The sequence below is a fragment of the Mastigoproctus giganteus genome, chromosome 10, assembly GCF_048544385.1.
Source record: "Mastigoproctus giganteus isolate SK-2022 chromosome 10, ASM4854438v1, whole genome shotgun sequence".
In the NCBI taxonomy this organism is placed as follows: domain Eukaryota; kingdom Metazoa; phylum Arthropoda; class Arachnida; order Uropygi; family Thelyphonidae; genus Mastigoproctus; species Mastigoproctus giganteus.
Window position 1 is genome coordinate 39,458,415 of NC_143584.1, and position 12,504 is coordinate 39,470,918.

A 12,504-nucleotide genomic window follows, 5' to 3' on the forward strand; every position below is an offset into this window, starting at 1 on the left:
ATTGAAACAGCAGCAAAAATGACTATCCACCTAAAGATACATTTACACCTATTGCATTATATTTGTTAAGTTCGTAAGAATCCAAAGAGGAAGATCAGTCAGCTTCCATTCCCATATGAATACCTTCTACTGCATCCCCCTCTGCCGAAAATCAGTGGTAAAAAAAACCCCCAAAGATCTGAAATACAAGCTGTCATACAAGAAATAGTAAATGTTGAAGTAAATGAGGTGCCAGATGAGTTGGCCTTGAAACTATTTATTGGTAAGAATTGTTTACCTGGAATGGTCATTTTTTCCCCAAAAAGGATAAAACTAAAACTTAGAAAAGTAAGCCCTGAACACCTCGGAGGCTGGCTGATGGAGCCACCAAGCCTAAATAATGGCTAAATTCTTGAAATGGAATTTAGCCGTTATTTGGGCTTGGTGGATCTATCAGTTGTGTGGATTCCATTTGTAGATTCTGGCAAAATATGGATGACATAAAGGCCCTCTTGAAAAGCATAGACCAATTTGCTTTAACTGCAGGAGATGTATCTTGAAGGCAATTGATGACCCTGGCTTGCATGAAAGTGAAGATAATCCTGCTTATAGAGGAGTTGCTATCCTTGTAGGAGACCAGCCCTATTTTAGCCTCTGTTGCTTACAATTAACACTGAAGGAGGAACAATCAGACCAGCAGTTGGGTTTCGGTTAATAGTCTGCTCTCTGCTCTATACATTTTCCACCTGAGACTGACATCTCCCTGAAGGACCTTGATGATCTTGTTAATGTAGTTGCTGTTTGTTTGTTTGTTATTTGGTTTTTTAGGAAAATTAGCAACTAAGGCCATATTGCTCCTGGGATATGCGGTGGTCATTCCCTGACCTTTCTGCATTCTCTGTATTTGGTGGTCATGGGCTCGAACCCCGGTCTAATCAAGAAGCTTGTGCTACGCACTGCTGCTCCTGCCCACCTGGCTACGGAGGTGCCAATGTAGTTGCCTTCCTCAGTTTTATTATTAGGGAATTTCAATGGACATAACATCCTGTGGAGTAGGACTGACATCATTGGATGGGGTTTTATCATAGAGTATATGTTTATCAACAATAACCTCGCCACTGTAATACCTTTTGCCACATTCTTACATGCATGTTTCTGCTGTTGAGCTTTCTCTGCTCCTCTTCTCTCTTGCCTACGCTTGGGTGGTAGAGAAGAACCCACATGGAAGTGACTATTCCTTGTGATAAATACTCTACTTAGTGGAAGTTTGTGTCTTCCTTTTAGAATGTCATGATGGAACATTGATCAGGCTGACTGGAATGCCTATCAACATCTGGCAGTTGTTGAATTCGATACTGTCATCCAGGAGCGCATCAATGATGCAGTCACAAACGTAACAGAAAATATGCCCATGTTGCTGCAATTGCAATTCCTAAAACATCTACCCAGTTCACACCATTTCTCTAACCATGGTGGACAAAGCGTGGGAGATATGGCATGCACATCTAAAATAGCTTATGTATGACATCAGAACCAAAAGGATCCATTTTATTTCATCTATATCAAAATTGACCAGCTTTAGGTTGGTCTGAGACAATATCCATAAAATGAAGGGAAAATTCACATCCTGCCCCTTCATTAGGCCTGGAATATAATGGATATACTATTGCAGACTCATCAGCAATAGCCAATGCTCTTGGGGAAACATTCTCTAACATTTTAGTGACATCATCCTATTATGAAAATCAAACAAAAATTGAATTTCAAAATAATGAAGTAATAGCCAAGATACGAAAAGGAGTTAGGCAGGAGGGTTGTGCATTATCACCAATACTATTTAACTTGCACATGGAGGACACTAGAGAAAGTGAAGTGTAAAACCAAAGGAATAAATATAGTACAGGCACAGTTCGTATGTTTTGCAGATAACATAGCAGCACTAGTGGAAAATGAAGAAGAGTCGAAAAAACAGAATAGAAGTAATGGAAGAAAATTTTTAGAACACAGGTTCAAAATTAACACAAAAAATACAGAAATAATGGTTGTTGGAAAAGAAAGTCAAAGAAAAACAGACGATAGAAATAGATAACAAGGAAATTGAGCAAGTAAGTTCATTTGTATATCTTGAAAGCAACATACAAGAGGATGGCAAAAGCCATTTAGAAATAAAAAGAAGATTTGCAATAGCAAAAGAAGCACTTACGAAAAATAAATCATTTATTGCAAGCAAAGTAAACAAAGAAAAGAGGAAAGATTCATGAAAACCTATATATGGAGTATACTGCTGTATGGATCTGATACATGATCAATAACAGCAACAGACTACAGAAGAATTGAAGCATTTGAGATGCTTTGTTGGAGAACATTGATACATTGATATATAATGATTGGTTAAACATATTAGTAGGAAAAGAAGCAGAGGATGACCAAGAATTACATCATTGATGTCATGCTCAGACTCTCAAGAATGAACTGCAGTGAAGCAAAACAAAAAGCCCAAATTCGGGTTGGGTGAAGAAAAAAAGATCTGGCAAACAGGGCTTGGCTCTTAGAATGATGATGATGATCCTATTCCCCAGAGTTTCTGGTATTTAAATGCAAAAATGAAAAACTCTACCTTAATTTTTCCACTCCACATCTGAGATGATGAGTGGTTAAGGTAACTGATAATTGAGATACTGTCAGAAAAACACAATTATCTTAAGTAAGTGGAGCTTTGCAGATTATAGGTTGAAATGGACATTATTAAGATTGGAACTGAGACCACGTGTATTATGAAATAAATGAAGAATTTTTTGAAGAATGAGGATGCTTTTGTGTAAATTAGTTAATAGACACAGTGTTGTAAATTATTATTTTTTCATTATTAGTAGTAGTTTTTTTTTTTAATATTTCATTATCATTATTAATTTTGCAAAAAGCAACTTTATACAGCATCATAAAAAAATATATAAAACCCTTATTTCCCCAGTCCATCTCCTCAAACAGATTATATGGTTCTTTTTTGCATTCATTCCAACTACTCACAAACCCTTAACAAATCTATGCTCTTACTGCATTCCTATCTGAATGATCCTGCATTACTTCTTTGACTCCATTATTTTCCATGGAACAGAGGTCAAGCATATGAAAGGCTTTTGATTATTCATCCCCCCCCCCCGATCTGCCTTCATGAATTGGGGATACATATGCACATCTCCAGTCCATAGGGACCACCCCTGAATCTAGGGATGCTCTCATAATCATAGTTAGATTTTCTTACTCATCTTGCTGCCTCTTTTAATATCACTGGATACTCCTATCCACCCCATGTGCCTTTTTTACATTTAGCTCCAACAATTTCTCTATCCATTTTCCCCTCGATTATCACAAAATCATTCAGCTCCCCATCAGAATTTAATTCTCCTCTGAAATCCCCCATCCCTAAAAAAATTCCTCATGTGTAAATACAGATGCAGAATACCCATTCAGTTTGGCCACAACCCGACAGCATCAACATTTTGTCCATTTATATATAGCAGACCAATGTGATATATATAGCAGACAATTTTTACATAACAAAAGAAGTCTTTGCATTCTTTGCCAGAGACTTCTCATAATCTGCCTTAGCTTACCTAACTTCCTGACTTGATTGCAGTCTAGTTTATATCTATTCTAGGCATCTATGTCACCTCATAATTTATAAGCATTCCATGCATTTTTATTTGCTGGCACTAGTCTCATCAGTTCATCTGACACTCATTTAGGTCTGTGCCTTGAACTGTATCTCCAAGTTGGTACAAAAAGCATAGTAGCTTCTGCAATAATATCTCTGGATGCTTCTTATTTAGAATTTTACGTTGATAACTTTGTTAGGTCCTAGTGCATGGAATTTAAAACCTGTCTGAGACTACTCTAGAAACCTTCACAAAAGCAAAAGTCCTTTCCCTTGCCTTTGACAGGAGTCATCTTTAAGTAAATCCGACATCAATATGTTATGATCACTGCCACCCAGTTGGTCTTTTATCTGCAGATTCTTAATGCAATGAGGGTCACTGCTGATAATCAGATAACATGTATTGCTTAATTCTGAATCCCTTATATCTGAGTGATACCATGTCTCTGATATCCTCACAATATCTGCATTTCATGATTTGATCAGTACTTCAGATTAATGAAATTTATTTTGTTATGCTCCTAACTTTAGTGTGCATTCAAATGTACCCACAACTATTTTTACTCTTAATAACTGTAGCACATTTTATGTGATTTCTTGTTCCACAAGGACCCACAGCAAGTCTTGAAATCCCTGACACCTTGCTTTGTGGGCTGCTGCATGTTGTAATAGAAGCATTATAAGAACTACTTTCATCTCTGCCTGCAGCTACTCTTAATCTATTAGTTTTTGTGTCCTCCCAGGCTAGCAATTTTTCACCTCTCTCTTACTTTGATAGTATCAGCAAATTTTCTTGCCATTTTTCTATTTAAATGTATCTGAATCCTGTAAAAAAAGTATCTCCCATTGAATAGCACAGACTGCACTGAGAAAAATCCTATCCCATGAACCTTACAGTCTTTCTAGGGCCAAATTGATTGACAAGGCTCTCTTCATATACCCTCTCCTATCATGTCTGGGCAGGATTGCAGAGACTAAAACTTTCAATTTCAATTCTAGCTCACTACTTTTTCTCAATATTTCTTTGTACTTAGTAGTGGCAAATGACATACGAAAGCAAGTTTATAAAGCATCAGCCAAAAAAAAAAAAAGAAGAAAAAATCCAACACACTTCATCCATACATACCTTGCAAAAATTTGTCTAGTTCTTCCTTGAACTTATTCAAACCATCTACTTCTATAATAACAGATGGAAGTTTGTTCCAACAATCAGTCATCTGCTAGCTGAAGGCAAACTGTTGCACATCTGGCTTGCAACCATCCTTCTTCAATATTTAGTTTACTCAATCCATTCAAGGCTTTAAACACCTCAATCAAATCTCCCCACAGATGCCTAGTTTTCAGATATTGAATTTGCAGAACTGAAGCCTATCTTGGTAATAGCATACCCTTTTGTTCCTTTATTAATCTGGTTCTCTTTTCTGCACCTGTTCCAGCAGATCTACATCTTCCCTAGGGCCTGTATATAGTACTCAGGATAGAGCCTAACCATGGCCAGTACAAAGGGATATTCACATTCTTATCCTTGCTATCAAAGTTTCTGTATATCATTAACAAAACCCCATGAGCTGCCCTGGCAGCTTGTCTACACTGCTCAGTGAACTGTATCTGACTGCACAATTACCCCCAGCGCTCTTTCATTTGTCACTGCCGTGAGTGTAGTACTACACAGTTGCTAAAATATCTCAGCCAATCAAACTAATTTACTTAGATCTTGTTGCAGTAGCTCAACCTGTTTCCATCCAGATAGCCTTTTCATAAGAATAAAATTAATCATAAACATAGTATTCAAGATCAAAAAAAAAAGAAAAAAAAAAGTGCTAAAATAAAAGCTGAAGCAAAGGCAGAATTGACAACATTCTTAAACTATGTTATGAAGACATCTTCACAAGGACAAATATTCTACTTAATGAATTATTTTCTGGCAGTCACAAAATGAAAATATTTATTTTTGCAGTACTCTGCATATTTTATTATCTTGTTTGTGACCATAGTACAATGTTGCAATTAGTTTTTCATTGGATGTGTATGAAGAGAACGGCCATATGATTGGTTATGGATGAAGTTGGATATCGGGAAAATGCAAATCTAGGGGTACAGTGAAATGTCTTAATGTGAAGTTAAACTTTTTAATTACACAGCAATGCATATGCTGCACTTAATTTTTTTTAGTCTGATTTTAAAATGATACTTATTTTCACAATTGATATTGTCACCAATTGTGCTTTTATGAAAAGCCAAGATCATACTACTTCATAAGTACATTATGATACTGACATTTTTCTATTCTTTTTTGAATATGCATTTTCTGTTTTAAGTTTACACAATGTTTTTCCAATTTTTCACCAACTCTCTGATCTTTTTTTTTTTTTTTTTTTTGATACAAGAATGAATGAATTAATGAATGGGTGGGTGGGTGGGTGAATGGATGAATTCCAGATATGTAATGCAATCCTTATTACATATCTGTAATTACAGATATGTAATAGGGTTGTATTACATATCTGGAATTCATTCATCCACCCACCCAGACCAGACCATCCCAGACATGATAAGAAAGGGTATATGAGGAGAGCCTTGTCAATCATTTCGGCCTTATAGAAAGACTGTGCAAAGTAAAAGTCACAGGGTAGGATTTTTGTCCGTGTGGTCTGTGCTATTAAATGGGAGAGACTTTTTCTACAGGATTCAGATACAGTTAAATGGAAGACGTACAAGAATATTTGCTGATGCTATCAAAGCAGGTGGGATGAAAAACTGCTACATATGTGATGATAAATATTGATGATATGATGATGTAACAAAAAAAATGGCAACTACTTACAAAAATAATCAGACTTCAGTGCCCCGCCCCGTTCATCACTTTTGATAACCTGAACAGTAAGTATGGTATTTTCCAAATTTCTTAAATTTTTTTTCATTTTTTTTTATTATTATATTTTATATATATACAAAGGGTACTAGGAAAATTTTCAATACAGCTTTGTTTATTTAATTTTTTCAAAGTAATTTCCTCTACATTCAATACACCTCTCCATCCTCCGAAACCAATCTTTAAACCAGTTCTGCCAAGTTTCACTAGGGAGTAAAGCACACTCGTTGTCCCAAGCCCGTAGAAGGTCCTCATCACTGGAAAACCGCCTCCCTTTTAGCTTCATTTTCACATGCGGGAACAGTGCAAAGTCGCAGGGAGCAAGGTCTGGACTGTAGGGAGGGTGCTCGAGAAGTTTCAGTCCTGTCGTGGTCAAATATTCGGTGCAGGCTTTGGCGCGGTGAGCTGCAGCATTATCGTGATGGAGGTACCAGGTGTCCATTCTTGACTTTGGCCGCAGGTTCTTCATAGATCCAATGACTTTAGGCAGGCATTGTTCAGTATACCACTTAGCTGTGACTGTCTTCTGCGTGTCCAAAACGACACGTTCCACAATTCCACTCGATTTGAAAAATACAGCTATCATTTTCTTCTTTACAGATCGGGATTTTCTGACAATTACGGGTGTGTCGTCATCATCAAAGACCCAAACTTTGTTTTGAGCCTTGGTCGGCAGATCGTAATAGTACAGCCAAGTCTCGTCACCTGTCACGATGTTGTTCACATACCGAGATTGTCCCCTATCAAACTTTTTTAACATCTCCCGGCACCAAGTCACACGTCGTGTCATCTGCTCTTCAGTCAGTTGATGCGGCACCCAGAGAGAACAAAGTTTCTTCACGTGCAAATGATGTTGCAGAATCGAACGAATTGCTGGTGCATTTAGGCCCAAAGTATCCTCTATCTGTTGGTAGGTCACTCTCCTGTTTTCGTCAAGCATTTTCCTCACAGCAGTAACGTTTTCCTCCGTAACTGACATTTGTGGCCTTCCCGGCCTCTCAGAATCCTCCAGAGTGAAATTTCCCCTTTGGAATTCTCTATACCACCTGAATATCGTTGTACGATGTGGACAATCATCATCTAGTGCAAGAGTCATTTCTTCTAAGCACTGGTCTATGGTTAAACCACGCACGAAATTATACCGCAAAACTGTCCTTATCTCATTTCGTGACCACGATGCCATCGCAAGCACTTTACACTCTCACTACTAATGAATAACTGAGCCCATCGACTTGGTGCGGCGGCTACTATGCACGTATGAACATGTCTCAACATGCAGCAACAAGCAGCTTCCTGTGATTCATTGTTGCGTCATATTGCAAAACTTTCCTAGTACCCTTTGTATATATATAAATTGTTGTCTTAAGCATTTAATTTAATGCATTTTTGTAATGTTTTATTAACAGTCAATTTTGTTCTGGGTAGGTGGGTGCAATTGTCATTTGTTTAATTTATTATTTCTACTGTTTATATATGCGATACTTGCAATCTTTCAACAAACTTTGGACTACCTTGCCTCTGGGAAAAAAAGTAAAAAACTTTTTTATATGCAATACTTGCAATCTTTCAACAAACTTTGGACTACCTTGCCCTGGGAAGTAATGGTTAATTCCATATGTCACATGAAGTTAGATGCCAGTACTAGTTAAAAGCAGAATCTAAAAGACATGAATAGTCAATGGCTAGTAGAAGAAATTGTGTGAAAAAAGAACCAAGGCCCCCATCATATCTCTTGTGAAGTGATCCTGATCATTTTCTCTAATTGTACGTTGTCACATAGTGGAGTTGTTCATTTCTCAGATAGCAGAAAGAGCATGGCACTCAAATTCAACTGTAGATAGATCACTGCTAATTATCTTCTTCAGTTGAAGCAGATATGAGAAAAAATCAAAAGATACCCTTAATAAGCTTACTCAAGAGATGGTCAACAAAACTGTGATAAGTGTAAGACCAACAACAATTAGAAAATTGCTTAACCTTAATGGGTTTCATTGTTGTGTAGCTGCTTGTAAGCTGAAAGAGTGTAATGTAAGTAATGAATCATGCTATGCAATTTTATCATCAGATATACACATGTTACATATACCTAAAGAATGGTTTCAGCTTGTACTGCACTAATAATAAATTAGTGGTTGTAGTGTGACGTTAGGCGTTTTATGTGGTTTAGATTTTGTCCACTGGTTGTTATCAGTGAGACCTTAAATTCTGTTTATTGTGACATTATGAACAATTCCAACTTACCTGTGGCAATTCTTTGGAGAGGGAATGTATTTGTATCAGCGTGACAGTGCTCCTTGTCATAAAGCATAGGCACTGTATAGTTTGAGGATAATATGGTCATCCTACCATATCCAGACCCGAATCCAACTGATTCGAGTCTGGATAAAACCCTTGGGATAGCTTGGAACAACAGCATTATATCCCAGTACAAGATGTCCTAGTTGAAGCAGAGATCTATCTGAAACCTTATGAAAAGAAGTGGAGCAAGAGCCTAGTCTCCACATTCCAAAACCTTGTAGAAAGTGCCTGCCCGAAAGGTAGTTGATGTGAATAAAGCCTATGTAGGCATTATACTTGATAATTTATTTTTTCTAATCAGATGTTTTTTTCATTTATTGTATTGGAGGATACAGTAAATTTCATAAATCCCACATTAAGAAATATCCAGATTGCAGGATTTCAAATTATTGAGCTCTATTTCAAAATGTTGCATTAAAAATATGAATAAAAGAAAACAAACAGCAGTAATCTAGAAATTGCTCAACACTCAAAACAAGTTTTGCCCTTTGTCAAGTGCTGTTATCTTAGCAGTTAAAAAAACTGTCTAATGTAGTTTGATTGACATTGCTATAGTACATCCCTTTATTCCAGTTATTACAGAAAACCAAAAATAACAGATAAAATTAATTTTGTTTTGGCAGTACATCCAGTGCTTAATTAAACTCAAAGTATTCCAATTGTTAAATAGTTTTAAGACATTTTTTTTTAAATGTATTTGCCAATTACATTTTCAGACACAGTAATTAATCATGTGTCAGAATATTAGAATCATTACAATCATGTAATGTTTGCACTTATTGGATAATTTTTAACAAATTTATTTAATCTTGTTTTTGCTGTGTGTTAAGGTTTTTGTATTTGGTGCTTGAAAAAAATAATGTTGATGTTGTTAATATATTCTAATTCAAGCACCAAATACAACCAAAACCAAATACAACCAAAGTTAACTTTACTGTAGTTCCTAGATTTGATAATTCTGGGGGTGGGGACAACCCCTATGTATAGAGGCAGTCACGTGTCAGTTTAACACTAAGAGATATCTTACCGAGAAGTAAATTACAGAAAATGGTTCAAACAATTCATTTGAATGTTTTAAATGTTATAAATTACATCATGTTATATGACTGTAAAATTGACCAAATGATTTAAATTGTACAAATTATTCTCAGTAATCTGACCTGTGACCTACTCTGTCGATTCAGTTATTATTTTATGCATATTTATTTACCGTTTACTTTTTAATTTAGACCTAAACTTTAGAATTAAAACTGTAAGGTTACAAATATCATCATTGAATTTTCGGACGTTTATTAATTTTCCTATTGATGGGTTGTTGCACTGAAATTTGTAAGGGGAAACATTCCTTTTATAGCCACTTTAGTGAAATACATTTTTATATATATTATTTCTTTTCCCAGGCCTCCCCAGTGTAAGATCATCACATTAGAGCGTGGGCCAGAGGGATTAGGATTCAGTATAGTAGGAGGCTGTGGGAGTAGCCATGGCGATCTACCTATCTATGTAAAGAAAGTCTTTGAAAAGGGAGCTGCTGCTGAAAATGGTCATCTGCAGCGTGGTGACCAGATCACTGTCGTCAATGACACTAGTCTTGATGGAGTTACTCATGAGGAAGCTGTTAACATTCTGAAGAATGCTAAAGGAACAGTGACACTAACAGTTTTGTCATAAGGTTTTTTTAAGGAAACAGCATAAAATATCACATTCCCTTAACAGTGACTAAAATTAGGAACATAATTAATTTGCAAGAAATGGTGCTCTTATTTAATTGAATATTTGAAGAAAAATTCATATTGGTGTGCTGTGTCTACAGAATTGTTTTGGAAAAGTAGAAGATACTTTCTCTACATTTTTTTACTAATCTGACTGCCAAATCTTCAGTAAGTAATATGAGATCCTCATATATATATATATATATATATATATATCTATATATAACATATATATGTATGCACACACACACATACATATATATATATATATATATATGTATATATACTGGGCATGACTTATTATACCTACCTGTATAGAATAACTGATTTTTGAGATGTTAATGACCTGCTGTTTATCTATGCAGCAATAAATGGTTGAACTTTAAAAATGTCTGCGTAACAGGCTCAAAACAACCTCAGGTAATAAGAAAGTCACTTGAATTGACTTTCCTTACTTAAGTTGTGAATCAACAGGAAACCTTTTGTGGATATTGTAAAGCGTTGGGTGCCTTTGAATTGTATGTGAAGATATGTTTAAAGGATATCTGTTGATTTTAAACTGTGGATAAGCAAGAATAGATTCAACAAACTACAACATGAATGAATCTGTCCTTATAAGCACAAGCAGTCATAGTTTTATAGTGCCTGAAAAGGTTTATTCACATCTTTACATATAAATCCTGAAGATTTTACAAACAGAACAATAGAGAACAGTAACATCTTGTACATGAATTCCATTGACATTAGCAGCTATACATGCAGTGTATTCTTCTCTGCAATTAACTCATATCTGTCTATAGCACATCTCCTGTGCTATCAAAAGTATATTCATCATATATCTGTTCAGCATGTTCAGATGCCAAATAAGATGCGTCTTCCGAGATGATGCAAAGAAGAAATTCTTGGTGACGGTTGTAAAATATATGCCAGTATTCTTTACACACACTAAGTATTATTCAAATGTACTGAAATTCACACATTGCTGTGGTATTCATTTATCTACATGCATATGTAAAACTTCATGGTTATTCAGTACCAGAAAGGGACCACTACCTATTTGCCCTCCACAAAAATTTTAGAAGTTGAAATAATGTAGTTCATGCTATTTCATTATAGAAGTGCCATTTACCCATTGCCATTAGATTATAAGTGAAATAACTGTAGCTTCTTTGAAATGTCAGCAGTTAACTGCCAAAAGTAAGAACAAATGTTTTTCAAGATGTGGCAGTATAGTATATGTGCATAAAAGCAAGTGTGTGTGCGTGTGTGTGTTTTCCCCCTTTAAGACTGACTTGTTTCTTGAAATGTTATCATTTTCATCAAGAAAAGTGAAGTTATAATATATTAAAATGCATAAATGTGTTATTTCTAATTTGTATTAGCTGTAAATATCAGTTATTTCTGATGTTTTACTTTTTTTTTGTTCATCTAAGAATACTTAAGTTCTCTTATTTTAAAAGAAAATTTTTGAAAAATGCATGTCAGATTCTAGGATATTTCCTCAATATGCAATATAAGAAAAAAACAAAACTTTTAAGAACTTCTTTCTATCCTTTAAAATTTCAGAAAATTAACTGTGTGTGTGTGCGTGTGCGTGTGTGTGTGCATGCATGTAAAAAAGAAAAAAAAAACATGTATTGTATCTAATTCTATTCATTCCTTGTACATCAGCTACCAAAGTTAACTAAAGCCTTGTAAGAGAGAGGGGGGGGGGGAGTTATAATAAACATATCTTCTCTTGTTTTTTCTGTTCAATGGCTTTAACTGTAAAACTTTAGAAACAGTCATTAGTTTTAGATGTTTATGCTGTTATTTACTTAGAGTTGAGTGCTTCTTGACTGGCACAATTTTGCTTCTGTATGTACATAAAGTTATGAATTAATAGATAAATATTTTAATATTTTATTTCCATTTATGGTTTGAGTTTTCATTTTTGACTGCTAGAATTTATTTAAATGTGATTGAATTTTTGATTAAGACTGAAATGG

At 35.4% G+C, this 12,504-nt stretch overlaps 1 protein-coding gene across 1 annotated transcript in view; it reads left to right on the plus strand.

The window, feature by feature from the left end:
* The window catches only part of LOC150078991 (multiple PDZ domain protein-like), a 798,800-nt gene extending 788,325 nt beyond the window's left edge, over nucleotides 1-10,475 (plus strand). Inside the window, exon 22 of the mRNA XM_090382913.1 lies at nucleotides 10,205-10,475. Coding sequence (XP_090239039.1) covers nucleotides 10,205-10,475 — 271 coding nt within the window. The remainder of the gene's footprint in view (nucleotides 1-10,204) is intronic.
* Nucleotides 10,476-12,504: the final 2,029 nt, after the last annotated feature.